Source organism: Pangasianodon hypophthalmus, chromosome 15 (assembly GCF_027358585.1).
Source record: "Pangasianodon hypophthalmus isolate fPanHyp1 chromosome 15, fPanHyp1.pri, whole genome shotgun sequence".
Taxonomy (NCBI): domain Eukaryota; kingdom Metazoa; phylum Chordata; class Actinopteri; order Siluriformes; family Pangasiidae; genus Pangasianodon; species Pangasianodon hypophthalmus.
In genome coordinates, this window is record NC_069724.1 from 19,115,496 (window position 1) to 19,132,016 (window position 16,521).

The 16,521-nt window shown below is 37.3% G+C and overlaps 2 protein-coding genes across 14 annotated transcripts in view; both read left to right on the forward strand.

Annotated features, from left to right (window-relative positions):
- LOC113535549 (transcription factor 4) overlaps positions 1-8,488 on the forward strand; it is a 158,050-nt gene extending 149,562 nt beyond the window's left edge. For 9 of the 13 annotated variants that reach the window (XM_026928930.3, XM_026928932.3, XM_026928931.3 and 6 more), the window contains 3 exons: positions 1,026-1,255; positions 2,075-2,207; positions 3,900-8,488. In XM_026928930.3, the coding sequence (XP_026784731.1) occupies positions 1,026-1,255; positions 2,075-2,207; positions 3,900-3,948 (412 nt within the window). In that variant the 3' untranslated portion in view covers positions 3,949-8,488. Of the gene's footprint in view, positions 1-1,025; positions 1,256-2,074; positions 2,237-3,899 lie in introns of all 13 variants that reach the window. The other 4 variants (XM_026928935.3, XM_026928939.3, XM_034311234.2 and 1 more) reach the window with 1 other exon arrangement.
- Positions 8,489-10,970: 2,482 nt separating this feature from the next.
- Positions 10,971-11,981, forward strand: LOC128320434 (keratin-associated protein 10-11-like). The gene has a single exon (XM_053240280.1). The coding sequence runs from the start codon at positions 10,971-10,973 to the stop codon at positions 11,979-11,981; it is 1,011 nt and encodes a 336-aa protein (XP_053096255.1).
- Positions 11,982-16,521: the final 4,540 nt, after the last annotated feature.

Sequence of the window (16,521 nt, forward strand, 5' to 3'; positions counted from 1 at the left end):
AGTAAGTCAACTGCTGAGGCGTCTGAATGCAGAATTTATCAGACAATTAAAATTTTCCATTATAGACCTTCTGTATGGCGCAAACTAAGTGAATTGGAAGCCAGTTTAGATTTGACCTAGATATTTTTGTATTTTACTTGAATCATGTGGAAGAAATCAAACTAAATAGCAATAGGAAGTGGATAAAAAAAAAATCGAAAACGTTAAATTGCTGTTTAAAACTATGATGTTGCCTCTTAAATACCCCAGAAAAAAAGACTTTTGATAAGAGAAACTTTAGCAGACTACACAACTGAAGTTTTTGTTGTGCTGGTAGAGAAGTGATTCCAGCCAGAAACATTATTTGTAATGGCTGTGTTTGACCAATCAGTGGTCTGCACTATGGTTAGCTCCACCCATATGTACAAGCTAGGCTCACTTGGTATGTGAGCCAGAAGGGTAACAGTTCAGCCTGGGTTCTTGGGTATGGCATGACTCATGAGATGGTGGAAACAGCAACAGCATGGAGGATTGTGGGTAATTTGCCAAACTGAGCCACACTCCCTGCTGAAAAGAGACCTCTTGAAGAGTAAAACTGATACTAGTTGCAGTGTGCAGGATGCAGTGTGATGCATTGAAAAATTGTTCAAAATACAATATGAACACAAAATAAACAAGTGTATGTTATATTCGTCAGGTGGAGTGAATGAAAAGCTTTTCACACAGGCTCTATTTAAAACACTGTCGTGCCTAGTGAGTGAATAATTTGTGCGTATGTTTCAGCCCTGGCCCTCCCCACACTAATTATTCACCAACAGGATGATTAAATTGAATAAATATTCCGATTTCCAAACGACTAAAATTGGTCTTGTCACAGTTTTTAAACAATTCTTTAAAAAAAAATAGTACCACCTTATAAAATTTTGTCGTAGTATATGATTACCTGACTGAGGTCCAATTTAAGGCGTATCCCTAAGACTTTTAGCAGTGGACTCACTTTCGGAATGTTTTGTCTCTCCTGGCCATTTCATATCACACACTTGCAGCACCAATGATGATGAGGACCTGACTCCGGAACAGAAGATCGAGCGCGAGCGTGAGAGACGGATGGCGAATAACGCACGAGAGCGTCTGCGTGTGCGAGACATTAACGAGGCATTTAAGGAGCTCGGGCGCATGGTGCAGTTGCACCTGAAGAGTGATAAACCGCAGACCAAACTGCTCATCCTGCACCAGGCCGTCGCTGTCATTCTCAGTCTCGAACAGCAGGTCCGAGGTCAGTAACATTCAATTACACTCACTTTATCTCTCTGAATGTAAATTCTAGTTTAATGTCACAGACAGTAGTAAAAAGTATTTCACTTCACATTGTAGTGTGTATGGTTGTGTGTGTGTAAAATAAAATTTGAATTTGAATTTCACTGAATTTCACTGAACTGTTCCTGTTCAGCTCAGTTCTACTGGCCTGAGGTCAGCAACACACTCCATTATGTCTCAGTGTTCAGCTACGTTCAGCTGGCCTAAGGTCAGGTCATTTTACGATAAACACAGATTTAGCGAAAATAACGCTGAACTGATCTAATGTCAGATTCCATTCCTTTTTCAGTTACTTTTATTCTTTTAATATTTTCTCTTGTATAAAATTCATACAAACATATTGGCTTTAAAATAATAAATAATCACCCGGTCCTGACCACCCATAACCAAGCAGCAAGGGACTTTCTAAAACATGTTTTTTTTATACCTTTGACCATAAGCCAATCTTTTTTTCTTTATACAAATCAAACCACTTACACTCTCACTCATCCTGCTTACACTACATAATTTTACATGATATATATTTATTTATTTATTTATTTTTTTTAAACTGGTTTATAGGTTTGTTCCTGTAGTTTCCTCTACAGTATAATTTTGTGCCTTTTTTTCTTCTCTGCAGTTTCACTTGTAACCACTTGGTGGCACTGTCTCAACTTAACACAGATGGTGTCCTGTTGAAAAAATACACACTGATGCACAGAGGGTCCATTGTAATAATTTTAGCTAGAAACCTTTAAATAATCGTGTGTGTGTGTGTGTGTGTGCGCTTATTCCTCAGAGAGGAACCTGAATCCAAAAGCAGCATGTCTAAAAAGGCGAGAAGAGGAGAAAGTCTCCTCAGATGCCCCGCCTCTCTCAATGGGTGGAGCTCACCACAGCATGGGCGACGCCTCCAATCCAATGGGACAAATGTAAAAAGCCACACCTCCTCCCTAAAATGGTCAGATTTCACTTTACACTAATCTGCTGTTGCTCATGTGTACCGTCTTACCTGACAAAAACAAAAAAAAGGAAAAACCTAACTCAAATTGGTTCCACAAACAGACAAATTGTTCATCTGGATTAAAAAGTGAAAATTGTTTTCCATTTTTTCTTCAAAAAACCAGATTTATAACTTAACAAAAGGGTGAGAAAATTAGCATAGCTATTTTATTCAACTGATTGGAACAACATTGTTGTGAATGGCAATAAAATCGGAACAATAGAGTTTAATATAATCCTCCACCCTCATTTAACGCTGGGTACATTTTAACAACAGATTGGCAGTAAGTGTATTTGCAGTGTGGTTTTGCTGGTAGATTTTTCATTTCTGAATGTTTATGATGTATTACAAAGTTATAGTTATGAGGGAAAATAAAGAGAATACTTTAGAACTCTATCTGTATAGCATAAACAGGTTTCAGGAAAATTATTTGGTGTTTCATAATTTCTATATACAATAAGTTTGATGACCAGATAACAAATGACTCACACATACCACCTTCATCTGGCCTGCATAATGTTGTGGATTGGCCACTAACTGAATATGGCTGAAAACTTTGCATTTCCAAATCTTACGTGTTTGCTTGGGGGGGTCATCTGTAGCCAACAGTACAGTTATTTGTCATAGCTGACACTTATGTGTATAAACTCAAATATATTGGCCTGGAATCATGTAAAGTGTAAAAAAAAATACATTTACAATTCCCTATAAGAATTGATATGTTTAATGTCATTTTTAACTATATAGCAAACCCACCCTTTTACAAACATTACAAACCTCCATTAAATATCTGGATGAGAAAATGTTTAACTGTAATTCAGATAACAGACAGCGCACTGCTTAAATACTTTTAGAGATAGAGGTTTTTTTAAAATGTCAGGAATGTTGAACTTTGTCTGCTGGCACATTGTGTCAAAGGTTTGCGTATACGCTCAGCATATCTGAGTGATATGTAGATAATAACTTTACAACAGAATACAAAGCTAGTGATATTATATATGAAATGACAGTAGAGGAGCCTGAGCGTGTCGAGAACCGAGAGCTCTTTTATGTCACCAGTCATCAAAAACTAATTTATAAAATAGCAAATAATATTTCTCTAACAAGATTCCATCATTTTATTTGACAGAACATATAGATACTGAAATAAATAAGTAAAGTCATTAAGAGACCACATTTAAAAAATTGTATTTACAAACTGAATGAAATATACGACATTACATGAATTTGAAAAAAAAAAATGAAGCAAATGGTGTGTGAACAATATTTTTAAAAATGCAGTTGGAATTGCATACACAATTTTTTCCTACAGATAAAAATGATTTGTCTCAGATATAAATAATGCATCCTCAAATAATATATATCAACATACCTTACCATTTATATTTCTGTATTTATAAGTTACTGACACAATCATTTCTAACATTATTAAGATACTGAGAAATCAGGAATATTTATGTAGCTGTTCAGCAAAATATCATGAGTGATGGTTGTGTTTGAGTTTTTATTCTGAGTTGTTTAGCATGTATTACTTGTGTGTGTTTGAGTGCATAAACAAAGCTGTTTCAGTCTCATTAATCAAAGTGTATCTATTCTCTCTCTCTCTCTCTCTCTCTCTCAGGTCAAAGCTGCCAGACTTTATGAAAATGATGAGCGACCACTTCCTTTGACGACATCATTTCCTCTCCTGAAAGTCTGTTAAACAATCAAATCTGACCAGATCAATCAATCAATCAATCAATCAGATTTCTGATGAGTCACCTTATTTTTCTTCATTCCTCTCCATGATCCCTTGTTTCTTTTTTTTCTAAACATAATAACCTTACATTGCATTGGCATTAGAAAAAAAATGTCTCCATTTCAACATTCCCAGTTTTTTTTTTTTGTTTGTTTGTTTTGTTTAAAAAAAAGAAAAAAAAAGGAACAGTAAATATTTATGATTTTTTTTTTTTTTTCATTTCTGTTATTTAGAATATGTGCAAATGGTTGGGGGATTCTTCAAACATATCATGATGTAAAACGTTGGAAAAGAGCTGTATGGGTTTTACTGGCAATCTGTTTTTTTCGTACCGTGGACAAAAATCTTCTCGCACTTTTCTCTTTCCAAGCGAGTAGATTTGTATTATGGTTTCTCAAACTAGAGGGAGAGTTAGTCACAATGACAGTGTACAATTTCACAAAATGGTGTAAAAACTTGCAATAACACTCATTTAAAAAAAAGTGTACTTCTAGCACAGCGGTTCAAGGAGACGCCACTGTGTGTTTTAAAAGGCGTGTGAGTACAGTGGGACAAGAAATGACTTTTTAACCAGCAAACTCCCAGGTGAGATGGAGATTTTAAACAACTTCGAAGGTCATTCCAGCACATTAAACAGACTTTATCTTACAGAATGGCGACTATTGCAGAGAAAAGGCTTTGCTTTTCAGAAGTGTAGATAACGCTATAGTGCAGATTTTAACGCTAATCTCTCTTCGTACATGTCGGAAATGGCCACATCCAGCGATTTAAATCACCAAACCAGTCTTTTTTTTTTGTTAGTTTGTTTGTTTTCTTTTTTGCCCCATGTCTCTCTCTCTTTGTCCTTTCCCCATTGTCATGCCCCTAGCAAATGCAATTTTAAACACGCTACACTTGTACCAACGTGCCTTTTAGAGTTCATATCATCACACAGTGCGAGAAGGACGTTATCAGAAACATTTTTTTAGGATGCAAGCTTAGGGAGAATTGTTAGTCATTAGGTCTATGCAGTCAGGTGTTTTACAGCCTGGGATTTAAAAAAAGTCAAAAGGAAAAAAAACGTATTTTTTGGATAAACTGTATTTAATGTACTGTATGCCTATATGTAATTAGAAGGCGTGTCCTGGACAGAGTATCGTATATATATTGCGATTCTTAGTCCTGCCCCGAGTCCACCTTAAACCCGCTCTCCCTTAAAGCTCACAGTTTCCATTGACACGTCTGTTATCGAGCGTTGTATTATAGCTTATTACCTGCTTTTTATGAATATTGGCTTGTCCGTGAGCCGCTGTAGTCTTCAGTACAAATGTGTGGTTGTATGTGTAAAAATGACTCTTCTTTCTCTTTTTTTAAAAAAATCTTTATCTATTATTCTTTGTCTGTTTTTGGTTTTTGCTCAAAAAAAAAAAAAAAAGAAAGAAAGAAAAAGGGGGAAAAAACGTGTTCAGCCGTATGAGATTCAACAGCGGCTCCTGCTTTTTTCTGTTTTTTTTTTTCCCTTCTCCAATCAACACGAGGCACTGAAACTGGAAAAAAATTTATTAGAAAATCAATATATATAAATGTAGAAATATATACAATATATAAAAAAGTGTTGTTTTCAAAAGGAGAGATTGATGCAGAATGTTTTTTTTTTTTTTTTTTTTTCCTGGAGCGCTGTGATGCATCAGTGTTCATTTTAAAAAGAGTGAGATGTGACTCCATAGTGATCCGATGTGTCATGTGACAGTACGGAAGCCTCTGCAGGACAAAAAGGATCAGAGCCCAGCTCACTGGCTGGCTACAGAAACAGACATTTGTACATTTTATGCAACAAATGCAAACTCAAACCATTATTTTGAAATTGTGTATGTAAAAGTTATATTTTTACATGTAGACTGTTGTTATTTTGTGTTTAGATAAAACATTGTATCGGTTTCTCTTTTTTTCTTTCTTTCTTTCTTTCTTTGTTAAAAGGCGAAAAAGTAACAGTAACTCTGTGTGTTGAAAAAAATGTGTCACATTTGAAATTGTAGTGAGGTCAAAAAGCTTCGAAATTGTTTCTTTTAAAGAAAAAAAAACATTGTTTATATTTCTGGGAACATTTTTCTTTTTAAAGAAAACAGGAGGTTGGAAAACAAAGGTATATAATATTTGTCTCAATCTCTATGATCATGACATTGCCATGTTTAATTGTACTTTTTTGAAGAGATGTGTGTAAATAGTCAGGGTTTATGTCATTTTGGTTACTGCAGACGGTAGAGTAACGCGGTTTTAGATTCAAACCCAGCAGTTCTTTTCATGGCCAGGTGGTAAAATAAATGACTCCGCTGTCCGTCCATGTCAGCAATCAACAAGAGTTCAGTCCTTTTTGTAAAATACTGAAGAACAGAATAATTGGCTCAAGTCAGTTTAACATGGTGCTTCAAAGCAGACATTTGACATTAGCTCTTAAAATTGCTTTTTTCTATATAAATTATGTCTCTGGTATAGCCGGTTTGTTTTTTATATCTTTAGATTTTATCGCGGTTAAGTTGTGCTTTCAAATGCTGACATTTTCACTGCAGTGTTTCATCACACAATAGAGAAACACTAAAACAGCACTAAGAATTGTGAAAATTTTTAAGGAAATGTTTACCTTGAAAATTTTCAAGGGAATGAGAACTAAATTGATCAAGCAAGGTTTTTTTTGTTGTTTTTTTTTTTTTTTTTTTGCAAGGGCAATCCTTTTATTCAGGAATGTCAGTGAAATAAGAAAAAAGATAAATCGTGCCACAGATTTCTCAATTATTTTCTGATTGTTTTCTTGCTCTTTGTTCATGCTATATATATTTTTTTTCCATTTTTACAGCTTGTCATGAGAAACAAGCTCAAATACAGTGTTCTCCACTGACCATTTACCCTTGCCCCCATCCCAACATACACACAAACACGCATGCACACACACATGCAGACTTCACTATAATTTGAAGATGGATTGACAGAATGAACAAACTTTTGCCACCAGAAAGCATTTGTTTTCTAATCTGATATCTAAAATAATAAAGTAAAGAAAGTGAGAGGGGCAGGAGCTTAGGATTCAGTTTTTTTAGAAGCATGAAAACACTTTGTCACTGCCAAATGCACTCTGGAAAAAATGAAAGTATTTGTGGTTTCATTACACGATAATGAAAAGTCTTAATCCAGGGTGAGATTACTCTCTATCACTCCAGCTGTAAGATTTCTAACAGTGGAAATAATCTACACTTTTTGTCCCTCCATGCCTATTTTAATTCTTCAGAAATTAGGAACAAATATTTCCATCACTACTGAAAATACAAACCTATTCCATTTGTCTTCAGTTTTTTTTTGTTTTTTGGGGGGGTGTTCCAGTGAACGGTGACGCTTGTCATATGCACATTTGTGGAAGTCTTCCATGATGGTTTTCTTTTCAGTTTGAAGTAAAGCTCATTTCTTAATTCACACAATGACCTTTAAAAAAAAAGTGAAAATGAGCATAAAATAAATTACGAACAAGCACAAAATGACTGGATAATGAACACGTGTAAATCACAGACAAAAATGAACCTGTTAATTAGTACTTTCCCATTTTTATATGTGGTTTTAGACATGTTCATTTCAGAGTATTACAGTCATGTGTAATTGTATAAAAACAATTGAAATGTGGCCTTTTTTTTTTTTCATTCTTGTTACTTGTGATGCAATTACATGAACAAAATACAATAAGCAGAGATTTCCCGTATATCAGTGCCTGGCTTTTTGTTAAAAAAACTCCTTTTCTCTTGAGCTCTTTTGCTATAAATTAGATTAGCACACCCTATTATTACAGGAGAAATGAGAACTAAATTGAACATATTATATCTGGCTCATTTTTTGCAGGGGCAATCATTTTATATCAGGAATATTGACAAAGTAAGAAAGGAAATCAGAACCAGCCGAAATGGCCAGCTCAGAAGTATTCCACTTTTTTTGGAATAATGTGAAAAGAAAAAAAAAATACTTTATTTTACTATTTAATGTTGTTTTGGTTTGTGTTACTCAGACGAAGCTATATGGTGTGAAAATGAGGGGACAAGCGGATCCATCAAAAAAAAAAAAAAAACAGAGCAGTGGTTCAAAAACATTAAAACTATACAACAGTTACACTTTTTTCCAAACGTGTGGCTGTGTGCCTCAAGCCTTTTATTATAATTTTTTGTGTAATTTTTTTTGTTGTGTTCTTGTTTATATTCTTTTAATTTCTTACTTTTATGTTTTTGTTGATTACTTTTTTCCAATTTGAATTATGTTTATTATATTATAATTATTATTGTCATTGTTATTGTTGTTCCTTGTTTTAAGACTAGTATCAGTGTGTAAACGGATTGTGTGCTGGAGTTTTCTCTTCGAGCCAGCTCATCCACGGCCATTTGCCTGTCGGTTTTCATCTTGTAGTTAATCAATGAAGTCATGTACATGACCATTCTGTAGCAATAAATGTGCCATTTTTATAACCGACTGCTTACATGGCTGTTGTTTTATTAATATTTCATTGGCAAACTTTTCAACTACTGCATTTTCTGATAGTGGAGTAAGTTAGGCTTAAAAGTATAATATTTTAAATAATGACATTCTTAGATATTCTGAGATGTAAAATAAATATATCTGGCTATAAAAATCTGAGCTGCTTTTTACATATAGTGTTTCCCCATCTCCCAAAAACAAACTAATAGGTGAATAGGCTATACTAAATTGCCCCTAAGTGTGAATTCAGGTGTGAATGCATGTGTGCATTGTGCTCTATGCCGGACTGGTGTCCCATCCTGGGTGTATTCCCACCTCGCACGCAGTGTTTCAGGATAAGCTCTGGATCCATCACAACTCTGACCAGGATAAAGCGGCTACTGAAGATGAATGAATTAATCAAATCCTTCCAAGGTGTGTTTTCTTTTCTTTTCTTTTTTTTCACATTAAGGCTTAGGAGTTAAAATAAGGCTTAGCCTTAGTCTTTATTGTATGGGTTATAATTGGTTAAGATTAGCAGTTAGGGCATGGGATACAGGATTAAAGACTGAATAAGAATTACAGTTTAAAGTTGTGTAGAAGTATTATGGTTGGGGTTATGTAGGAAGTAATGGGATTATGTGTTAACCCTCATTATTAAAACATTTTAGCAATTAAGATTAAAACTGGGTATTAAGGTTTGGGTTCATGATTAAGGTTAATTTAATGAATTATGGTTATGATACGCAATATGGCTTAATGGTGAGAGTTCCAGGTTAAGAAGGGTTAAGGTCAGAGATTAAAGGTTATACCTGAGGTTTAAGGGGTTAAGGTTTGGATGTAAGGTTAGGGTGTTCAGGGTTGGTTTTGGGGATTAAGGCACAATGACTCACTCATTTTTCCACATGACAGGAAAGGTGTGTGTGCAATCAGCCATGATTTCATAGCTCACATTGCCTTTGTTCTTTGTAGTTCTGATATGATGATATTGCTTTTCAATGATGTCATTGCTTTTCTACATGTGTGAGCAGAGCCAGCAGTTTAGCGGTTACACACACATTCATCCCACTAACACGCCTATCTGTCGTCTTTCGCCTGTTACACCTTGTCCCAATAAGTGTTAATGCAATATATGGGAATCTTTAACATGTAAGATACTGTAATCATGCATTTCATTCAGGAGGAGGTAAAGTTCCAGTAAATGGGTGGTATCGTTCAACTATTGTAGTAGTCTCCTAAACCAATATTAAACCTTTTGCAGAATCACAACTTTATGGTCCCTCTTGTTTTCACATGTGTGGCCTCACATGATTTGCAATTTATTGTTATTGATAAAGAGAACTGCTGTTGGAGGAACACATTGGGACAGAACAATTGTACACTCCCTTTTTCCAGAAGATATCAATACACATTATTACATATTGCATGAATTGTACAAATAAGACATTCTAAATTTCTGTCAGATGGCTTTAACCCAGTTTCTTGGAATCACACTCCCTGTAATGACAAGCTCGTACACATGCATGAAATCAGATATTACTCACGCAACAGCAGTCACACACATGTATACTGCCTGTTTTGTATAAAAGCCCAAGGGTAGCACACATGTTATAAAATGTATGGGTGTAGTCGGGAACAAATACCAAAACCAGTCTTTAATGGCAAAAACCATCTATGTAGAAACATTTTATATTGCAGAAAGCAGGTGCACTAAAGTTCAAGGAAACCTTTAATTTGTGGGGGAAAAAATCAGTTCAATGTCATTTATATGCATCTCAAACTATGAGGTCACAGTTACAGTACTATACAGTTTATCTTGCAAAGATTCATATGAGCATACTGTTTGACAGTTACATCACAATTTTGACACACCAACAAGACAGAGTTTTGACAATTTCCAGTTTTAAAAGTATAATAAAATCCCAGACACCTGTCTCAAATCTGTAAGCTCATGTTTCTATCTTTAGTTTTTGCTTTAAGTGATTATTACATAGCTGCTTAATATTGGAAACTTAGAGCTTTCTTTTCATTCATTAATTTTTGCACTGTTCATTCATTTTCCTTGCACTGTTCCTGGCTGGTGTTGCATTGAAAACAGACTGAGGAGGTCAGTCCAGACATCTCTATCCCCATCCAGAGATTCCAGCTCCTGCTGGGGGATCCCCAGATGTTCCTAAGCCAACTGTGAGATACAGTTTGGTGATGTCAGTGGGTTGCTGACTTGATGCAGTTATTGCAAGCTTATTTACTTTAAGACTATTTGTCCCAGTACTTTTGCTAACCAAAAAATTGAGTTCTGCCACTAAAGGTGCCATGTTCTAAGTTGTTTGACACATTGAGATTTAATATCAGGAAATGAAAGCTGATCTGTTGAAATGAAAGCTGAAAATCTGATCTATTGTCTCATATTTATCTTTTGATCTCAAACCCAAATGTCTTTATTGTAAAGCAAAAACGTGGCCTTGCTGTTCCAATACTTTCAGAGGGGACTGTATGTCTAACTACTACTCATCCTCTAGCTGCTCCTCCTTCTCTGCCTGCTTCCCATCGTGTACCTGCTCTCGCTCCTACACCTGTTCCCACTCCTCTGCCTGCATCCCATCCTCTGCCTGCATCCCATCCTCTGCCTGCATCCCATCCTCTACCTGCTCCTCTTCCTACACCTGTTCCCACTCTTCTACCTGCTCCTCTTCCTACACCTGTTCCCACTCTTCTACCTGCTCCTCTTCCTACACCTGTTCCCACTCCTCTGCCTGCATCCCATCCTCTACCTGCTCCTCTTCCTACACCTGTTCCCACTCCTCTGCCTGCATCCCATCCTCTACCTGCTCCTCTTCCTACACCTGTTCCCACTCCCCTTCCTGCATCCCATCCTCTACCTGCTCCTCTTCCTACACCTGTTCCCACTCCTCTGCCTGCATCCCATCCTCTACCTGCTCCTCTTCCTACACCTGTTCCCACTCCTCTGCCTGCATCCCATCCTCTACCTGCTCCTCTTCCTACACCTGTTCCCACTCCCCTTCCTGCATCCCATCCTCTACCTGCTCCTCTTCCTACACCTGTTCCCACTCCTCTGCCTGCATCCCATCCTCTACCTGCTCCTCTTCCTACACCTGTTCCCACTCCTCTGCCTGCATCCCATCCTCTACCTGCTCCTCTTCCTACACCTGTTCCCACTCCCCTTCCTGCATCCCATCCTCTACCTGCTCCTCTTCCTACACCTGTTCCCACTCCCCTTCCTGCATCCCATCCTCTACCTGCTCCTCTTCCTACACCTGTTCCCACTCCCCTTCCTGCATCCCATCCTCTACCTGCTCCTCTTCCTACACCTGTTCCCACTCCCCTTCCTGCATCCCATCCTCTACCTGCTCCTCTTCCTACACCTGTTCCCACTCCCCTTCCTGCATCCCATCCTCTACCTGCTCCTCTTCCTACACCTGTTCCCACTCCTCTGCCTGCATCCCATCCTCTACCCGAGTTTCGGATAACCCAAAAAATATTTAAGGAATGTGGTATGTGGGTACAGCCCGGACCCCAACACAAACATACACACACATACACACACACACTACTCACACCCTACTCACACCAACTCTTCTGTCACACACTAAGACAGTCCTTAACATACCAACATAGCAAAAACATAAAGACTTTTCTCACACATTAACACACTCCTTATCACAACAACATTTCTCTCACACATGGTTTATTCACATCGCAGTGAATAAACCAGGAAAGTCTGGTTACTTTGCTATGTAGGAAAGTGAAAGTGTACAGAATGCCAACAATGTGCAAATTCATTTCAGGTCTCTTTAAAATCCAAGTTTATTATTTTTTGCTAATTCATTTTGTTTAAAGAAATATGTTTTTGCTAAAAAAAAAAAAAAAAAAACATTCAAAATGGCTTTGGTAAGGGTTTTGTTTTACTCCTTGAGAAATAGGTTGGAAAACACTGATCTACCACACTGTTAATGCACAGCTACACTAATACTACACTAATACTCACATGTACAGCTCTAACACACTCATTTCATCCTTGTGTTGGCATGTTGTGTAGTGTGTGAGAGAGGTGTTGTATTATGGACTGTGTTAGTGTGAAAAAAGCATGCTGATGTGTTACTGACAATGTTAGTGTGTGAGAAGTGTTGGTATGTTAAGCATTGTGTTACTGTGTGAGAGACGTGCTGGTTTGCTACGTAGTGTATATGAGAAGTGTTGGTGCATTATGTAGTGAGAGAGAACTGTTGGTGTTTTAAGGAGTGTGTTAATGTGTGAGAAGTGTGTTATGGCTTGTGTTATCGTGTGAGAGAGGTGTTCATGTGATAGGTAGTGTGTGAGAGAAGTGTTGCTGTGATCAGGAGTGTGTTGATAGTGTGTGTAGTGTGTGAGAGAGGTGCTCATGTGTTGTGATAAGGAGTGTGTTAATGTGTGAGAGAAGTGTTGGGATGATAAATAGTGTGTGTAGTGTGTGTGAGAGATGTGTTGTGATAAGGAGTGTGTTAATGTGTGAGAGAAGTGTATGTGAGAGATGTGTTGTGATAAGGAGTGTGTTAATGTGTGAGAGAAGTGTTGGGATGATAAATAGTGTGTGTAGTGTGTGTGAGAGAAGTGTTGTGATAAGGAGTGTGTTGGTATGTTAAGGACTGTCTTAGTGTGTGACAAAAGAGTTGGTGTGAGTAGGGTGTGAGTAGGGTGTGAGTGAGTGTGTGTGTGTGTGTGTGTGTGTGTGTTGGGGTCCGGGCTGTACCCACATACCACATTCCTTAAATATTTTTTGGGTTATCCGAAACTCGGCGTTTCTCCAAATATGGCGATGAATAACAGTGCGCGAGCTAGTTCCGCTGAGAAACAAGGCAATGCCACAGAAGCAATAAGAAAAACTACAACTACAGCCCCAAAACGGAAGTTGCGTATCAGTGACGTGTCAGGTATTCTGGTAGGTGCGTCAGGTGTTGCCGAGCCCGCGCCCTTATTCTTGATGGTGCACGCGCCAGGTGTCAAAGTCAAGCAGAGCTGGTGACCTGCGGCACAGAGCGCGCGCTGCTGCAGCTTCCTCACACACACTACAGTTTTATAAAGGTAATGTATATGAACTACTTTTCTTTTAAACGGGCGTAAATTACATTATTGGGGGGAAAAGTGTTGATAAATCGATAAAGTGATAATACGACGAGAAAAAAAATTGACTTGACTTTCTCTTTTGGTATTTAAAGACAGTTAGGTTAGCTGGGCTAGCACTGAAATGAAGTTAGCTACTCAGTTAGCATAATGCGTCTGATTTAATTGTTTTTTTTTTTGTTGTTTGTTTGTTTGTTTGTTGTTGTTTATTTTAACTCAGCATTTTTGACTGTGATATGCCTTTAAACTGTGTGTGTCAGGTCAGTGTGAGTGTGTGAGTGTTCCAGAGGTTGTGTTTTCCTGTAGTTCTTCCTGTACACCTGATTTAACTCTTCCCATTAACACACCCTTCTTGAGGTTACAGGCTAATAAACTCTGTTAGTGTGTTTGTGTTAGTAGAGAACTTTTGTCAATTTTAACGTGTTCCTGCTTTAACACACCTAATTTAACTCATTAACACACCGTGCATGAAGCTAGAGAGTGTTAGAGTGTTTGTTACAGAGTGTGGGACAGAGTACAGGAGCAAGCACACACACACACACACACACACACTTATTGTTATAGGTGTGTTAATGAGTTGTTGTTTAGGATGAGGAAAACCCACTTCAATGTGCAGAAGAGAATATATTACCACATTACCACGTAACTGCTGTCCAGCATTTTGAAATAGTTCAAGTGTCATCTCTTGACATCATTTACGATCTGGCATTATTTGGAAGTTGATGTAAGACATGTGATGTCACCGTGAGCTGGCAACGTTTTATCAGTTCGTTTAGTCTTGGCTAAATCAATGCGACTTACACTCTATATCCAAGAACTGACTTTTTGTTTAATGAGGTATCAAACACTAATATGACATTTTCTTCTTTGGCTTAGTTTTTAAGAATGCTTCAGTGTCAGCTGTTTGAGATCCTCACATGATTCATTGCATGCTTAATTGATTACATGATGCAGGAACACAAATATGCTTTTATATGTGCACACTCCAGTTAGTGAGGTTTTCAACTGTTGAATGTTAATGACTAACGCCTGACTCATTAATATCATCCATCATGTTTTCAGGCAGTAATCCACTCTTTTCAAACTATTGGAATAAAAATAGTTTTAAACGTCTTTGCATCCTGTAACCACACCTGAGGAGAATAACCTGTCTTTTCAATGCGAGACTGCATATCATGCCTTCTTGGGTGTGTGTGTGTGTGTGTGTGTGTGTGTGTGTGTGTGTGCGTGTGTCTGTTTTGCATTGGGTTGTGGTTAGTAGCATCATCACGATATCCAGAAATACTTCCAGGATTCTCCTTTTTTTTATATATAATTTAGTGACTGTTAGGACTTTTTCTGTGTGTGAACGCACAGGTTCAGTTCAGTTCTGGTGTGCTTATTTCGAGTCTAGAGGAATGCAGACTTGTGTGTGTGCAGGTGTGTATGTGGTTAATTTTGTTTAAGTCTTTTCCAGACCAGTTGAATGTGAACATGTGTGTGGGGGCAGGCGCAGCTCCTTTATTCCAGCATAAACAGATATGATAGAAAAGAAGAACAGTGTTTTATTACTTCGGGTTGTTATGGTTTGTTAGGAATCGTTTTTAGGAGTGCAGAACAAATTTGGATCGGATTTTATTCTTTATACAGGTGATTGTAGGCTGTGGTTAGAACTCTAAGAGTACAACCGTCTAATGTTTCACCCTGTTGTGCAGTAGTAAGACAAGGTGGCTGTACATGTTATCATTTTGAGAGATATTTTCCTATGTAAAATTAAAAAAAAAAAATTTTTTTTTTGCTGGTTTGTGGGGAACGAATTAGCCCAAATCAGGTTATTTAACTGATAACTGTGAATTATCTGGAGGTATCAGTGTTGCCATGTGAGTTTTGCCATGCAAGTTTTTATGAGAAATAGGGCTAGTTTTGGTGGAAAAAACAAATCTGCTTGTGGCGTTTTTTTGTGCTAGTTGAAAAAATAGCCTGCTGCTAACAAGGCCTTGTTTTAAAGCAAATAATTGTAATTAAATATAATCAATATCAGCAAACAAAGGGGATGTATAAGTGTGATCAATATATTTATGATGTCCAGAACTGATATTTTCTAAGGTGATGCTTAAAAAAAGGCTGATACTGCAAATCAGAAATGCATGCGCACCATGGTGACTTCCTTTCTGATTGCAAAGACTGAGACAAAGAAGACAAATATATCTCTCCTTTCTAATTCCTGAACTTTTTGGGCTATTTTCAGGGCTTTTGTGTGGCTTTTAAGAAATGGAAATTTTGCTTAAACCTGACAACACTTGTGGAGGTACGTTTAAATTGCATTAGCCAATAAATTACAGGTACAATCACCATTTGTGTTGTAATTTGGTTTAAACATGGACTCATTTAAGGGAAATCCAAAATGGAGGATCACTTAAAGGTTAAAAAAAAAAAAAAAAAAAAGCTTATGGTATAAAAAAAGATTACTTGTCTGTGATTCACTCCATTTAAAGGATCATGAAGTGTGATTAGTCATGGTTTGGTAATCTTCACTTTTAACCCAACATAATAGACTTCAGTAGGGATAAGTTCCTCAGACATGAGCTGGTTGTTCCATCAACAAGTCATCCATTCATACATCACCAAATCATACGCTACTTGGAGGATTTAAGCGCAACATCTACCCACACCTTGCATTGTGTGAATTTACTTTTCGCTATTTCATCCCCTAGACAGCTATAATACCTATTTTTGTGCCGTAACGTTTGCTGATCCTGCCCTCATACTTTTGCTGCCAATAAATTCCTAAGAAAAGAAGTCAGAGGAACAGAATGTGGAAACGTTCATGACTTGCTTGGTCACATCAAATCTTATGATGTAGTACACACTCCCTCTCCTTCCCTCAAAAGACAATGCACTATTAGCTAATATTTTTCCCCAACAACACCATAGAAACCGGGACGTT